General features: G+C 38.5%; 1 protein-coding gene and 1 long non-coding RNA gene across 2 annotated transcripts; one reads left to right on the top strand and one right to left on the bottom strand.

Annotated features, from left to right (window-relative positions):
* Positions 1-1,467: 1,467 nt before the first annotated feature.
* On the top strand, positions 1,468-9,205 carry LOC105050342 (protein CYPRO4). Its single transcript, XM_010930315.4, has 2 exons — positions 1,468-3,210; positions 8,827-9,205. The coding sequence occupies exons 1-2, from the start codon at positions 1,597-1,599 to the stop codon at positions 9,106-9,108; spliced, it is 1,896 nt and encodes a 631-aa protein (XP_010928617.1). The 5' UTR covers positions 1,468-1,596; the 3' UTR covers positions 9,109-9,205.
* Positions 9,206-10,685: 1,480 nt separating this feature from the next.
* On the bottom strand, positions 10,686-13,917 carry LOC105050343 (protein transport protein Sec61 subunit gamma). Its single transcript, XR_833023.4, has 3 exons — positions 13,703-13,917; positions 13,394-13,509; positions 10,686-10,888 (listed from the first exon to the last, which is right to left on the bottom strand). It is a non-coding gene; the product is annotated as a protein transport protein Sec61 subunit gamma (long non-coding RNA).
* Positions 13,918-17,682: the final 3,765 nt, after the last annotated feature.

Raw genomic sequence — 17,682 nt, 5'->3', positions numbered from 1 at the left:
ACGAGCAATCGGCTGTTCATTTCAGAGCTACAGCGACGTTGTTTTTTTTTTTCTTTCTTTTAGTACAAGTAAGTATTCATACTGATCTAATATGAGTACATACCAGAAGGTCGAAGAACAAAATATCTTGCAGAGTTTGGGGGTAGGCTTGGCCTTGACGCCAAGTTCATTTATCAGCATGCTAAGCCACAAAGAAAGCAATCCAGTTAGTGATACTGTTTGCCTCCCGAAAGATGGTGAACAGAAATCCAGTGAAGTTACGATGGCAGAGCCGAATATCATGGAGAACTGGATGGGCCTCGAATTGCGATGTGTCACCCCAAATCCAGTCTATCATGGTAGTCGAGTCTTTCTCACTCATGTTCTCTTTGTCTACAGCTCCTACCAAGCACAGACAATGCCTGCCCAAGCAGTACGGAGCTCAACACTTGAAACGAAAGGTTCCAATAAGAATGATCCTCCTATCGCCATCAATCGAGCGTCAGGTCTACGGATAATGAAACTAGCACCACCTTTGCTGCTTCTGACACTGCCGTCAAAGTTTACCTCAATATATTCCGAAGGATGAGCTATCTAGGAAATGAAAATAACCCTCCGGATAGCTGCAGGAGCAGCAAGAGAGTCTCAGGAGTCATATGCATCAAGGCGCGGACTGACAGCGTCAAAGTAGCTAAACTCAGCAGTCAAGCAATAGGCCCTTTCCAATATACGATGAGCAGGAGTCACCTCAGCAGCAAACACCGAATTGTTCTTAGAGAGCCAGATCTGCTGGGCGGCATACACCATCCTACCCCTCAGGCATAGATAGACCTCTCTATTGTGTTCCAACGGATTGCATCCAGGAAATGGTCCGGTCAATGATCATCGCTTGCCTCCCACGACTAACCACCCACACTCCTCCATATCATCCTCATTCTCAGATATCGTAAGAGAGCATGCTCTGTTGACTCATCCTACAATCTACATATCAGACAGGATACTTCGAGTTCCATATCTCTATCTCGGAGTAAAATGCATGTTGGAAGATGATTCCGACAATCTTTCAGAGAAACAGTTTTATCCTAGGATAAGCAGTCATCCTCAAGATGTAGGCAGTATCAATCCTGGCACTCGTCACAGGTCTGCAGATCTCGAACAAATCTTTCAAAGAGGTTTTTAGTCAACAAGATCGACTCCACACTCTCACATCATAATTGTGATGGATAAAAATTAGATCGGTGAGGACCCGATCTACGAATGGGCCATCAAATAGGTGGTTGATATCCTTGACTCTCAACCTCGATGGTCAGAAGTTATCAAGTCACAAACGCGAAGCTGGTCGAAAGTCGGCAACCGGACAAGTCCAGACCCAACACCAGCTTCCCCGGCAACGTCAAATCAACGCCAACCGGCTATATCCGGTCACGCCCTTTTCATCGACCGCTTGCTCATCCCTTCGTTCAAAATTTGAAATCTCCCGTCCCGAACCCCGCAACCCCCACCCCATCCCTTCGTTCAAAATTTGAAATCTCTCGTCCCGAACCCCGCAACCCCCACCCTCACCTCCCTCCCAAACCCTTTCCTCTCTCTCACACGCAAACACACACGTAGAGAGCCATGGGCGGCTCCCAGAGTCGCGAGGGTCTGGAGCTCTCCGACTCCGACACCGAAGAAGAAAATGTCGAAGAAGAAGAAGAAAAGCAACCCTCACGATCCCCCGCTGATCGAAGCCGGTCCAAAACCCTAACCCCAACTCCGACCTCCCTCGACGCCATCGACGAGAAGCTCCAATCCCTCAACCTCAAATACTCCAAGCCCTCCTTTCTCTCCTCCCAAAACCCTAACAACCCCAATACCGCCGCCAAGCTCTACCTCCACATCGGCGGCAGCTCCCCCACCGCCCGCTGGATCACCTCCGAGAAGCTCACCTCCTTTTCCTTCGCCCGCTCGTCCGACGATTCCGACAACGACGCCACCGGCCCCTGGTTCCTGATCATCGGATCCAAGATCCGGGCCCTGGTGGGCCCCGAGATGCAGCTCAAGCCCTTTCCAGACCAGCGCCGCGTCGATTTTGTGGCCGATGGCGTCTGGGCCCTCAAGTTCTTTGCCCCTGACGGCTACCGGAAGTTCTACGACGAGTACCAGAACTGCCTCTTTGAGAATAGCTACGGCCTCGAGGCGACGGAGGAGAACAGGGCGAAGGTCTTCGGGAAGGACTTCTTGGGGTGGGCGAGGCCGGAGGAGGCGGATGACTCCGTTTGGGAGGATGCCGGGGAGAGCTTCGAGAAGAGCTCAAGCTCTGCCTCCAGGACGCCGTCCAGGACGAATCAGGACCTCTTGGAGGAGTTCGAGGAGGCTGCCAGTGAGGGTGGGATTCAGAGCCTGGCATTGGGGGCGCTGGAAAATAGCTTCTTGGTGAGCAATTCGGGCATTCAGGTCGTCAAGAACTTTAGCCATGGGATCCATGGAAAGGGTGTGTCAGTTAGGTTCTCCAGTAATGGGAATAGGGGTGGGTTTTCTACTCCAAAGAAGGCACTTTTGATGAGGGCGGAAACCAACATGTTGTTGATGAGTCCTTCCAACGGTGAGAGGCCACAATCCACTGGTGTCCACCAGCTTGATATTGAAACCGGGAAAGTTGTGACAGAATGGAAATTTGAGAAGGATGGGACTGATATTACCATGAGAGACATCACAAATGATAGCAAAGGATCACAACTAGACCCATCGGAGTCCACCTTTCTGGGGTTGGACGATAATAGGTTGTGCCGTTGGGACATGAGGGACCGTGGAGGAATGGTTCAGCACCTCGCGAACTCAATGGAATCACCTGTATTGCACTGGACACAGGGGCATCAATTCTCCAGAGGGACTAATTTTCAGTGTTTTGCTGCAACCGGTGATGGGTCTATTGTGGTGGGATCTCTTGATGGGAAGATTCGGCTGTACTCAAAGAACTCGATGAGGATGGCAAAGACTGCTTTTCCAGGGCTTGGGTCTCCGATCACCCATGTGGATGTTACATTTGATGGGAAGTGGATTTTGGGCACAACAGACATGTATTTGGTCCTCATATGCACCATCTTTAAGGACAAGGATGGAAAGGAGAAGACTGGTTTTAGTGGGCGGATGGGAAACCGGATTGCAGCTCCAAGATTGTTGAAGCTTACTCCATTGGATTCACACCTAGCTGGGACAAACAAAAAGTTCCATGGGGGTCAGTTCTCATGGGTAAGTATGCAAAATTATCCTATCGCTCACAAATATTCAACTTGCTTTTATCGGATTAGAATTAGTATATTTACATTTTTCAGTATAAGTTCTTGCTTATATTCATTTTTGCTGCTCTAATGACAATTTCACAATGAACAAGAAAGTCAAATTCTATGCTGTTGCTGAGCAACTTAATATTTAGTACATGTGAAGGCCTTGTTAAATTCTTGGACCGATGTTTGTGATTTTAGGAATTTGGTGATACTAGTGAAAGCCTTGTTTACTAGATCTGCCACCAACCAGAAAACCATTTAGGTTTGTATGGCAGGCTTTTCTTTGCCTTTTATTCTGTTGATTAAGAATTGACCTAGCTGATTGGATTAAGATAAGGGCAATAACCAGAGTTTATACATTCTCAAAATTTAAGTGATTATAACTTGATTTTTAGAACCACATAGTATCAATTATCAAATGCATATGGAGAGCTTCCTAGTTTAGGTTTATAGCTCATTGGTTATCTGAATATATTATATGTAACAAGCTAGTGAACAATGTGACCATTAGTTTCAAAATATGCTGATTGATCCATCCAATCATTTGGTTGTTCATGTGTTGAATGAGGTACCAATCTTTTGATATCAATCTCCTTGGTTAAACTAAATTGGCGCAATGTTAACTCCTAAGAATTTTCTCTAGCTTATTTTGTTTTGCATCTGTAGGCATAATATATCATGGTGTTTTCAGTGTAAGCTGCCTGCTGTACTGTGATTTAGAAGACAGTGATATTAACATGAGTTCTCAATTGCAAGTATTTAAATCTCATGGGGATGTCTCAATTTCTCTATGAAACAAGATATCTTGCTAGTCCACCGCAACATCATTCTGGCGGTTATTGCGGTCAAGTGTCTCCCCTTCTTCTTTCTTTTATTTCTTTCTTTTTTTTAACATTTTTTTTTCTTTCTTTTGTTTCTTTCATCTTTTATTCATTCCTTTCTTTTTTTTTCTTCCTTCCTTTTTTTTCTTTCCTTTTTCTTCTCTTTTCTTTCCTTTCTTCCTTCTTTCTTGCCTTCCTTTCTTTCTTTCTATTTTCTTCCTTCTTTCGTTCTCTTCTCATTTTCTTCTTCCTTTGTTCCTTTATTTTTTCCTTTTTCTTCTTCTTTCCTTTCCTTTTTTTCGTCTTTCATCTTTACCCATGTGGATAGGTTTGCTTCATCCTGATCCTATTGTCTCATAGGAATGGGACGGGATTGCTAGGATACTCCTATCTTGCTGGGATTCAAAACATCATCATCATCATCATCATAGCATTTGGGGGAGGAACAATTTTGTCGAATTTTGATAAGCTTTAACTTTTCATGCTTTCAAGTCCATTGTTCTTCTGATTTGAACATCTCTATAAGTGCAGATGTAAGTTTATATTTGGATAGATTTTTGATGTGTTGTATAAATTCATGAAATCACTAAATATTACTTAAGTAGAATTTGAAACGACCTTGTCACTTGTTATATTTGTAGTGCATAAAATAAGCAAATTACTTATGGTTTTGAGTTTCTTCAAGAGAAATATGGGGTTTAAAGAGAGTAATGTTCATATATTTGCAGCTATCAATAGTGACCCGCTTTACATTCTCATACTATCTTTTTTCCCTCATAAGCATATTACATGTGGTGTGCATTTCTGTTTTTGCATGCTTATATGCATGTGTGCATGTTTATTTGTGGGTGTATTAATAAAACACTTTTTGATGGATATGAGTTCCCTTTTTTTTTTTACTTAAATAAATGATGAAATGACTGATAATGACCACAATTACGTAAATATACTCAGATAAATGGAAAAAAGACCAGATATGGGATGACCATTGTTCACAAGCCTAAACAATCACATGAGGTTTTGCTAACAACAAAAATATAAAAGGTAGGCAGGGGGTAGGGGGTAGGGGGAATAGACAGATCTGGATATGGGAAGTGGTGCCAGAGCTTGGTGAAATCCATTGTTTGATTCAAATAGAGGTTAAAATTCTGTAAGATGTCTGCTTCATCCATGGATTTGTTCTTGCTGTTATGCATAATTGCGCTGCTTTTGCACTTGCTTCTGTCTGTGTTTCTTTCACATTTATCATGCAATCTTAAGACAGCAGTTGGCATGGAGAGACATGCAGCACTACAAATAGACACAACTGGCATGCTCAGATATGGTAGGAAGGTCCTTATTTATGTCAAGGTATATTTCCAAACATAAGTTTTTGGTCCATTTAGACAGCCTGTATGACCAAAGCCATCCATTAGACTATTAACATGTGCTAATTACTAGTTAGTTTTGAAATGTGTACGTTATCCAATGAAAATGACTATACAAACTCATGAAACTAGCATGATGTTAGTTACTAGATGAACTTACCCAACTGTCTGAATAGATTATCGGTAAAGAGATCTTAGGATTTGGCAACTGACCAATTAGGGATCCTTTTTGGTCTGATATCTACTTGAAGGGAGTGGGGGAAAGAATGATAGTGGAAGCATTCAATATATGGTTGTATATAAGAAGGAATGCTAAAAGATCATTCCTTCAAATCACATGTTTGTTCATGATCATCATACTCTAAACTGACTACAGTTCATCTAGGGCAAAGGTGACTGTTGGATTGCAAACATTGCTGACAAAATAATAGAAGAAAGGCAAACTAAGATTTCTATTATGATGACATAGAAATAGGGTCCAATAGCAACATATGTAATGCCTAATGAAAAGTCTTGGGTGCACCCAAATAGAGTATGTGGCATCTGAAGTTGGGGCTCTGTGATTGAGTTTATGAATGCCTTATATGAGAACTTGCTTCATGTAATATGTGAATTTGAGGATTAGGCTTCATGCAACAGACTACTGCAAGCATAGATCAAGTCCTAGGTGCTCAAAGTGAATAAGTAGATGTTACATGATGAGCGAATGGAATGCAATAGAACTGCTGAGGCACTGCAACCATACAACTGCCAGACAGATGGTTACAATGAAACCTCCCCTTGCCAATTGATGGTAGGTAAAGGCATTAACTTAACATCTTGCTTGGTGTTGATTTATCATTTATGCAAACAGTAATGTACTTCTTGACATCTTTTCTGACAGACATTTGGTATTGCATCAAAGCATATTATTCTTTGCAGCAAAGGCTAATCCTCTATTAATTATTAGTTCTTAGCCTTTTATTAAGGCTCTCATCCTGGAAAGTTCTGATAATATTTGTTATGATTTTATTTGTTGCCAATCCCAGATAATCAGAGCAAGGCTTGATGCTTATGATTGTGATTTTATCTATTGAAATTGATATCTTGTGGTCTTGGATGTTCATGGTTAATTCTCAGTTCTCTTAAACAGTTCAAGCTATTTTTTCAGTAGGCTTGGTCTATTAATAAATACTTGGAGATTCTAATTTTGATTCAATCCACTGAAATTCTTAGCAGAAAGAAGGTCTAAAAGTTTGAGGAAAAGATACATGTCCCACCTACAAACCACCAAACTATCAAGGATTTTTTTTTTTAAATTTCTTTTCTTTCTCAAAGTCCTTGTCACATGATCATCAACTGTTTGGTATCTTAACTTCTTCTAACACATGGACCAAAATATTCTACAATACAGACTGATACTAATGGGCACATTGTAGATATTGAGCTCTGAAAATGTGAGGGATGCATACCATGATGTAAGTCAGATTAGCTGGTAAAGCATTTACCTCTTTTCTAGTCAAAAGAATGCCAACTTTTCAGACAAATTCTTCTCATAATGTACCCATTACAGTTGAACATTATCCGCTGGCACATTTTGAATGACAAAACCTGAAAATAATGATGGTTTCCACAGTTCCTACAGGCGATAAAAATTAATTATATGCTGGTACTTTGTACCTTTTTTTTTTTTTTTTTTAATTGCTTAAATGCATATCCAATTCTCTATGAACTTTTTTCTAATGTTTTTCTTTAGCTAGTGGGGGATAGGCATAATATAGGAGCAATTACATCCAAAGTAGAAACATGATTATGCATGGAACTTGGTACTGCATCAACGAGAGGATATGGTTTGAGCTTTTATGAAAGAAATTTTAAAAGTTTATAGCCGGTGGATGGGTGGCTAAGGGGACTGCCCAGTGCCTAGGGACAAGGAAGGAGCCCAGAGGTCAGGGGGCTGAACACAGGCAACTGGTGCTGATAGTCACAGCAAAAATATCAGTGGTAGCTGTTGTTGAAGGGGGTAAAAAATAAACAACAAGCTTGTCACCAGCCACTGCCAGGTCCACTGCTGGCAGATCAACCTCCTGCTGCAGCCGTCTCTGCTCTCCTCCCTGCTGACCCCAGGGTTTGATGGCAAGAAGTTGTGGGGTGGGTTGGGGAAGCATCTTAATTTTAGGTGGCAATATATACCAAGTTCTTCAATACCTGATCCTCCGTTTACCCAGCATTAAGAGGGGCCGGCCTGTTGTACATGCTTGCACAAGGGATCAGCCATATAGCCTTGATGAGGTACCTGAGTACCAACCCCTTCCCTAAGGCAGGTACCTCGACAGCTTGTTGGCTGTTGTTTTAAGTCATGGCTGCAACTTAGATTATCATAGATGCAGTGCATTCATTTTACTGAGTGTAACTTGTGTTACTGATTTGGCTGAACATATGAGCTAGAAAATAACTGGAGATTGCTGTTGAGTCTTTTACATCTCGGCAAATGTTAAAATACAAAAGCAGATTTCTTCATGGGCTGTTCACTGAGATGGCTTCTCATGTGCTACTCTTGGAATAAAGAACCAGCTATCATGTCACAAAAATTGTTTACCAGGCATTTTTTTTAAACAATTTCTGAGAGTTCTCTAGATCTGCCTTTGCCTACTATGGAAAATAAGTTTTTTTTTTTTTTAAAAAAACCTGCTCTTGCTACTGTAAAAAAAAACACTACTGCATGCTTGTCATTTGGATTATTTAAATTTATTGCCTTTATTTTTTGTCCTAAGGAAAGCTTGTAATTTTGAATTTTTGGGAATGTATAATCAGTTTGCTAGTTTAAACACTGGGTTAGAAAACTAATGCTTTGATGAAATGAACTTTTGCTGCCTCGATATTGGAAAAGCACACTATAATTGCTGGAAATGTCTTGAGCAATATGATATGCTTAGATATGGTCAGTTTCATGGATTAGTTTCATATTACTTGAACAAGTCTTTGATGTTACAGCTGTTGTCAGTAAAATCGAATAACAAGTAATCTTTTTGAACAAATATCCAACCTTCATAATTTTATTTTATAAAATCGACCAGTGTTCTTTCCTTGATCCGAGATTTCTTACCATATACTACATGATCATGTAACTGCATTGCCTTTTGATTCTTCTTTCCAGCCACATCCTTTCTGACCCTGGAAATCTTTATTTTATAAATTATGAGCAATACATGGGAAAAAGTTGGCTGTGCTGCAGGTTGAGCCTCAGCATGCACTTGCATTGTACCGAACACTCAAGTGTAGGTTCTGTTGATAGCTTTACCTTCAGTATTCAGATACCTAGACAGGCTTCTATGCTACTTTCTACCATCTTTTTCCCTTTCTTTTTATGTGGATTGCTTGACAAATGTTGCTTATGGCACACATTGTCTACAGGTTACTGAAAATGGTAAGCAGGAAAGGCATCTTGTTGCCACCGTCGGCAAATTCAGCATCATCTGGAACTTTCAGCAAGTGAAGAACAGCAGTCATGAGTGCTATCAAAATCAGGAAGGACTGAAGAGCTGTTACTGCTACAAGATTGTCCCAAAAGATGAATCCATTGTGGACAGCCGCTTCATGCATGACAATTTTGCTGTGAGTGATTCTCCAGAGGCTCCATTGGTAGTCGCAACCCCAATGAAAGTCAGCTCCTTCAGTATATCAAGTAGGCACTAGCTTGTGCCTGTTGTTGTTGTTGTTGGTTTTCCTTTATATGGTTTTCTTTTGAAGAGACTGGAAAAATCCTTAAATGAGGAATTCGGATTGTTTAATATATTGAAATTTGTTAGTGCACTACTATTTGTGGAGTGAAACTTCAAGCTTTGATTATTGATCAATGTCATCAAAGAAAGGAATCTGGGTTAGTTACATACCATGGCAATAAGCTAGCCATGTGTATCTGTGTATCCTTGCCACTTCACATTTTCGGCCATTGTTGGCCTCCACCATGCTATCCACTTCACAACTTACCGTGCCGTAGGGGCAACTTTAAGCTCCGAGGTGGAAGAAGCTAGAGCTGCTTAGCAGGTGGTAATGTGCTATTGATGGATAGCATGATGCATAACAGGCAACGTTCCAGTCTATAAGAAGGCTTCAAAGGAAGCAGAAGAGGCAGTGGGAGGAGACATTGTTTTAACTGATGTTGGCATACTCGATCGTATGAGCCAGCCCTAAATCATATGGTAAGCACATTAGCTTTTCGATCTAAACGCTCCAAGAATTCCAAGCTCCGGGAATCAAGAAGCTAATGATAAATAAAAAGATTTCTCTTCTTTTTAGTATAGATTCGAAACAGTTTCTACAGTTGTGTCCTATCTTGTCGATCCTAACATCAAACGACAGGAGAAGTAGAAGGACGAATAACCAACTATAGAGCTTGGTCAAATCGATCGACCAGGGAAAAGGTCAAACTCCATATTATTTTTCCCTACTTTGATCTGGTTGACCAGTATTAAAGGTATTCGAGCTGGTAGTAGTCACCCATTATATATAAGATCTTTACGTTATTTCAATACTGTGACAAATACTCCTATATTTGGTTGAAGCTGATTGGTCTTGTTTGTTCAAATGCCTCGTAAAAAGTACAGTCAAGAGAATATGGTAGTCAAGAGAATATGGTTTGTTTAAGGATCTACTTGTTTAAAAAGACCCGCAGCGAGAAGAGTCAGTGGTAGCAGTTTAATTTGACCGAACAGTTCGGGCATGTGCAAGGGAAGGCATTACAGCTGGTTGTAATCACCCATTAGACCTTGACCGCCAGTTAAATACCGTGGCAGATAGACTACCTACATATTTTGTTATTATGCATTGCAGAGTAACAGAATCCCGTATTTGGAGACCTTCGATGCCAAAAGGGTACCTGGAAAGATTCGTCCTGAACATGAAACAGGCTCCAAAATAATTTAACAGTCTAAACCTTTTTGCTTTTATTCTTTCCAGACGGTCAAAAGCTAGTAACTCTGGATCCCAAAATGAGATCCTTGAGGCAAGCAGAAAGAGTGAAATTTGAGGCGAGTATATCAACCTCCCATTCACTAATCCAACATGGAAGTTGGGGATTGGTGTAATCCACTGTGGCAGTCAGATTAGTGCAGTACCACTGCTCAGCCAACTAAAGGACCAATGATTTAAACGGGGAGATTATGGTGATCGCTAGCATATCTTCCTCTTCTTTTCTCCATTTGAAAGCAAGCAATCTGCAGTAGATTAGTTTACCCCCTTCCCAACAAACCCATCATTAACATTTGCTTCCCTATAGATAACTTCAGAGAATTACACTACAAGCTAATGATAAAATACAGACTGTCCATCAATGGAAAAGAAAACAACAAAAACGACGAACACCCTGTCATCTTTCAAAGATGCATTTCTATGTGTCAAATTTTAAAAAAGTCTTCATAAGATATAAACTGAAAAATATAATTTCTTGCACTGCTCCCTCCACAATCTCTTGTTCCTGCAAACAAAAACATCAATAAGCAAAGATTCAGTGCTGACCATGCTGATATATAAACTGATTTTGATAGATGATACCATGAGGTATGCAGAAATTCAACCAAAAAAGCTTAAACAGTAAATACCATGAGTTAAAACTATGATATCGGAAATCATTCATCATCCAGAACCATGATTGTAAAGACCTTGATAAATCTCAATGAACTACAATCAGTAAAGTGTTAAAGCTTTCATATACTGATGATATAAAACTACAATTTCAGGGTAATGACTGAGATATAAATAGTTAACTGCTAAAACAGGGTGAAGATAATTAGATGATCATGCAAATTAATATAAAAGTGAATGATTCACAACAATGAATGCCATGTGAAACACTAGTATGTTAACAATATATTAGCTTGCCAAAGTATTAAAAAAAAAAAAAGACTTTTTCTTATTTTTTGTTGGCACGTATAGTAAAAATATGTTTGATACACACCGGATATGCAAAAGATCCGTACTTGGTGTGAAATCACAAACTATATGTAAAATGTTACCTTCTCATGCCATCTATCATGCTGGAAGAGGTGGTCTGAATCCACATATGCATGTATACAACCCCTGTAACACATGCTTGTAACTCTAGCATGATTCATGCCACAATCTATGAAAATTATTCGCATTGCTAGAAACCAAAAGGATTGACTACCGTGAAAGTGGCACCTCTAGGGCATCAATGATAAGTCAAGTTCCTCGCAGATTCCTCAATGAATTTCTCAATGGTCCAAGGAATGGAATTGCTAGATTCCCTTGCTATAGTAATTCAATTACAAATAAATATTATTCAATGTCAAGAGCCTCTGCTCCATTGGAAGTTCTTAAGCCAATATAATTAGAGATCGATGACATTTGATCAATCTGTTCCCCTTAAATCTCCATTGAGCTTGCATTGTGGGTTCAGAAATCTGACCATCAAAAGAAGAGAGATTCACAATGCAAATTATGATATGACCCAACAAAATCGGCTCCATACGGCAGGTCCATGACTTTCAACATGCTTATCAAGTTGCTATTACCCTTTAAAATCAGAGAACTTATGAATCAGAGACCTTGACATAACTGCTAGATAAAATGACAATAAATAAGCAAGGGCATCCCCTAGTTTAAATAAATGAATAAATGTATTTACATTTGCTTTACATTGATCTACATCATAATAACAAAGATGGAAAGCACAATTAAAAGACTTTGACATCTATTCTGATGTTAAGGTTATGACTTGGATGTCTATTTCAATTTACCTTGCCATACTGAGAGATTGAGGTGTTTGATATGGCTTTAGCAGCAGCAGATGGGAAGTCATGATCTTTCATCTCCCCTCTGTCATTTTTAAAATGACAAACCAGGTTCAATCATTCAATTCCAATGGTTCAAATGGTTTAGAACAGATAACTGAGTCTTGAACTAACCCGAACCGTAATTACTAATGGGTGATCAATTCACTTTGCCATACTGAGAGATTGAGGTGTTTGATATGGCTTTAGTAGCGGCAGCTGGGAGATCCTGATCTTTTATCTCCCCTCTGTAATTTTTAAAATGATAAACCTGGTTCAATCATTCAACTCGGATAGTGCAAATGGTTTAGAACGGATAACTGAGTCTTGAACTGACCTGAACCATAATTACTAATGGGTGATTGGTGAACAGGTTGACCTGTTCAACCTAGATGGGTTTCATAATGGACTATTTATGTAAATATTTGATTTTATCAGCTTCTTATAAGCTTTTCTAGATTATGTTGCAATACTTCCAAACAGTCCATCAGATCTCCTATGGGCAATCTATTATGTTATTGCAAGCTTTTCCAAATTGAATGAAAGCCCACACCTTAATTCACTGGAACACAACAGTTCCCTCCTCCCACACCAAAGCTGCTCATAGATCCAGAATCATGCTTCGGAGTATCCATGGAACCTTTCAATAACCAATCAATAAAATCATACATAAGCTAAGCATCTCCCAAGCTAGCATCTTCTAGTACCTCCTCCAACAACAATCTGAAAGCAAATCAGCTCACGAGACAACATCCCTCCCAAAAAAAAAAAAAAAAAAAAAAAGAAGAAGAAAGAAAGAAAGAAACCACCACCACCACCATCAACTTTATTTACTGTAAAGCTGAATTATCATCTTTTATGGTTAATATGTTCTCTTCCATCAGTTGTACTGCTACCTATGTGACTGCAACACTTCACCAAATCTAATAAAGGTGCAATACAACAAACAGAACACTGATTAAATTCCACATCTCTACATATATAACAAGATAATCATATCATGCAGCCTACGTAATAAGCAAAAAATCGAAAATATACTCAAAGCCAATCAAGACATAACGTTGAACTTCCATAATTCCATTACATATAATATCTTCTACCATAATATCTAACAAAATTTAAGGGCCTCGGTATGTCCATAACAAATCTCGCACTGAATCCAGATCCACCTATATCCCAAATTTCATTACCTAGCCAGATCCGACGATGATGTTGTTGATCGGGATAAAGATCAGCTTCACGAAGAATCCCACGAACCCCATCACCACGAATCCGATCGCCGTGCGAAAGGCCACCTTTGTGAACTCTGCAAGCGGGATCCATGAAATCCAGTCAAACTATAATCAAGAATCACAATAAATTCAAATAATATAAAAACATCTACAGATCCATCGATCCATCAAGAACCACTATAAATTCAAAGAATCACCGACAGATCCATCGATCCATAGGACGAGATCGCGCTAGACCGATGGGAGAGACGGGATCGGAACGCTAACCCTTGCGATCAGGCTTGTGGCACCTCTTGACGAGGCGGATGCTGTCCTTGGCGAAGTCCCGCAGGGGATCGACAGCCGAATCCAAAGCGTCCATCTCCAACTCAGACAGGAGGGGAGGGAGAGAGACGAGAGGAAGGCGAAACCCTAGACTCGAAATCGACGAGAACAAGGGAATATCTCAGCGTGGCAAGGAGCTCGGAAGAAATAGCCCGGTTCACCAGGGGGTTGGGTCTAAATACTATATGCGGTTCATCAAGTGGACCATTTTTTTTTTTTTTTTTCTGAATATAACCAGTGGATCTAGGGCCGAGCACGGATTAGATTCGATCGGATTGAGAAAAAAATTTTATCCAACCGAATCTAATCAGATTGAAAAAACTTCAATCCGTTGTTGACCATTTATCATGTATAAATTGTTTGAAACTGAAGTGAATGATTTGTAGCGGGTTCGGATAGTTTGTAGCGGTTCGGACTTCAATATTGACTCAATATTAATTTTAAGGTCAATATTGATCCTATTAAACTTATTTATTTTTATTAATTTAATAAAAAAAATCTAAACTTTAAAAATTATAAATTTTGAATTTATTTTTGAACTCGTACAAAATAAAATAGAAAAATAAAAAATTTACTCATTTGAAGGTATTTCATCTGAAAGCTTTCACTTTAAAATTGTCTCAAATTGATATATTTTTATCAATAATTTAATATTAATATTTTCATAAATTCAAATGGATGACGGAATATTTTTTAGAATGAAGTATTGAAGTCTAAATAATGTTATCCAAAAATGAAAGTAAGTTTGTGAAATACTACATTAGTTGGGTCTGATTTCATATGGATTAAAAATATAAAAACCAAATCTGACCATAAATAACTGATTTTTTATAAATTTCAATCCGATTCGACCCGATTTATGTCTTTCAAGCGATCGAAACCGATGTTTATTTGGTCCAATTGGGTGGGTTTCTTCATGTTTCGGTTATTTGCTCAGCCCTAAGTGGATCTTTGTTCCTCATTAGCTTGGAGATATAATATATCTATTTTACCCTAAAAAAAGGTTTATGGATTATTTCATAAATTTTTAAAAACTTAAGATGAAGAAATTAAATTTAAATTATTTATAAAAATATATAAATTGATAGAATCTTTAATAAAATTAGAGATGCTGCACATGAATCGTTCAGAAGATGGGAAAGTTATAATTGAGAGAAGCAAGAGGAGCTTCTGTCTAGCTAAGAAGATGAGAAAAATGAAAGAAAAAAAAATGATGTTTCCAAAATTAGAAAGCATTTCTATGGTGCAGGAATGTATTGTTTTGGATGAGGTGATTCTTTTTTCTTTTTTGTTTTCTTAAATAATCATCCAAAAGATGGGAGGTCATAATTGAGAGAAGCAAGAGGAGCTTCTATTTAGCTAAGAACATGAGAAGAATGAAAAGAAGAAAAGGGTGTTTCCAAGACCGGAAAGCATTTATGTGGAACAGGAATATGTTGTTCCGGATGAGGTAATTTTTTTTTTTTCATTTTTGTTTTCTTAAATCATGCTACCCAATATACAATTTAGGAGTACATGCATATTTGGTTGTGCAGCTTGATATCGAAGTTATATTTAAATTATTTATGAAAATATATAAATTTATAGAACCCTTGATAAAACAAAAATAGAGATGCTGTATATGAATGAATTAGAAGATGGAAGGTTATAATTGAGAGAAACTTCAGTTTACCTCAGAAGATGAGAAGAATGAAAGGAAGAAAAGGGTGTTTTCAAGACCAGAAAGCATTTCTGTGGAGTAGAAATGTGTTATTCTGAATGAGGTAATCCTTTTTTCTGTTTTCGCTTTCTTAAATCATGCTACCCAATATGCTATTTAGGAGTACATCCATACTTGGTTGTGCAAGCTTGATATCAAGTAGTAGATAAATTTGATAAACTATGGTTATGATGATCTAAAAATTAAAATTTTAGTTCCACCAATGATATATGCCCGGAACCTAGCTTAGATTGGATTTGACGTGCATGAAGAAATGCATATGAATGTGTTTCAGGAAATTCCACCTAGGCTGTTCAGAAACTGACGGATATCATCTTCTGCTCTCACAACATCCATCCTATCATGAATTGCGTCATATTCGATTTTATTTCTTGGATGATTTCGAATCTGAAATCCGGAAGAAGATTTCTATGTGCAAGCTCCAAGCCTGTTTTCTTATTGATCCGGACAGACGGCCACGGAAGGAGCCCCTTTTTTTTTTTTTTTAATTATTATTATTATTGACCGTTCACAAAAAGAGCTAGTTGAGACAGGACTGGTTGAGAAGTAGTCTCGTCTTTAGTGTTATATTGACGTGTCAGTGCCATTCCTGAAGGTGCACGTTGATTTTTATTTTTATTTTTTTGTGGGTGAAGAGCCCGTTGATTTCTTTGTTTCACAACTGGTGCTACAAAAGGGGGTTAGGCTTGGGTGCCAATGCTGGCTGAGATTGTGGTTTCTGCCTCAATTTATTGTGTTTTTCTAGTTTCTCACTTCATTGCCATGATCATAAAGCCCTCCGTGATTTCTTTTCTTTTTTTTTTTTTTTTTTTTTTTTATTTCAACTTCCTCGAGTATAGAAAAATCTACCTGTCATTATTCAGCGTGCAATTAGAAAGCTCCGCCACCGATGAGGCCAGAACAGGTTTCTTCAACTACTCTGTTCCAAGACATGGTGACATCTGTGGTGAAGAGCTGCTTATGGTCGCTGCTTCGTAGACCTTTGTCCTACGATAAGAGGACCTTAAGTTTATCGCTAACCAACTTAAGGCTGCACAGAAAGAAGCTGCGACAAAATTCCCGCTTCTACTCCAACTATTGGAGGACATGGTCTGCTCGCTTCATCCAGGCAGCATGGCATCCCTAAAAGAGGGAGAATGGCCAAAGATCCAAGTAGGTGAAGGATACTTCCATGCCCATCAAGTTCCTGTAGCCAAACAAGCCCGACTTACCTGCTGATCCCCATGATTAGTGTACCATATTAAACGTTACATACAAAATATTTATGCTCATAGCTGTTGCAACTAGGGATGAGCATTTGGACCGGTTTCATACTCAAACCTAAGCCGAACCAACCCAAAACAGTTTGGCATTTCTAAAAATCAAATCGGACCAATAGAAGATTGAAATTAAATTAAACCAAACCAACATGATTTAAACGGTCTGATTTAGTTTAGTTTGTTAGTTTATATATATATTAATAATTTATAAATTTTTTTCACATAAGAGTGTCACTAAGAAAATTTATTAAGTATAATGATTTAAATTGATATAAGATATTATCACTCAATAAAATAAAATTTTTAAACAAACATCATCATTAAAGATTAAGATAAAAATTTCTAATATATTAGAACAAAAATAAACAATCTAATAAGTCACTTAGAGTTTAAGACTAATCAACATAAAATCAAATAGATAAATAATACCATAAATCTAAAATAATTTTCTAATACATTAATACTCTAACATAAACAACATCCTAATGAAAATGACGTCATTTTATTAAAACCAGTCAGATTCAGTTTAAGAACGATTTTATTTACTGATAAATTTGAATTAATCAAAATCTATTTTTTATATGTAAAAAACCAATCAAATCCAACCGAATAAAATTTTAATCCAAACCAAACCTACAGTTTGATTCGGTTTCACCGGTTTAATTAGTTCAAATTCAATTTTTGCTCACCCCTAGCTGCAACTCCTCAAAACTGTGGGACCATGCATGGCCACTTAAAGATAATTCTGCTTTCAATGCACTACAAGATTTCCGGGTCCAAGCCCTCCATCGCCCAGTAAGATGCACATGGTCTGAATTACAGGAAGGTGAAAGCCTTGTCGACAGCCTTGGTATTTTAGTTTGATTCATTGGAGACTGATAGGCTTGGAATCTTTCAGAATGTAGCTTGATTGTTGTACAATATGGAATCATCTGTCAATGGCA

Source organism: Elaeis guineensis, chromosome 8 (genome assembly GCF_000442705.2).
Source record: "Elaeis guineensis isolate ETL-2024a chromosome 8, EG11, whole genome shotgun sequence".
NCBI classification, from domain to species: domain Eukaryota; kingdom Viridiplantae; phylum Streptophyta; class Magnoliopsida; order Arecales; family Arecaceae; genus Elaeis; species Elaeis guineensis.
This window is presented reverse-complemented; position numbering and strand designations above follow the sequence as displayed.

Excerpts from the sequence above, each read along its gene's own strand:
- LOC105050342 (XM_010930315.4), top strand. The coding sequence starts at position 1,597 with ATGGGCGGCTCCCAGAGTCGCGAGGGTCTGGAGCTCTCCGACTCCGAC. Across the intron at positions 3,211-8,826 it reads ATGGGGGTCAGTTCTCATGG|GTTACTGAAAATGGTAAGCA; the intron begins GTAAGTATGCAA and ends CATTGTCTACAG.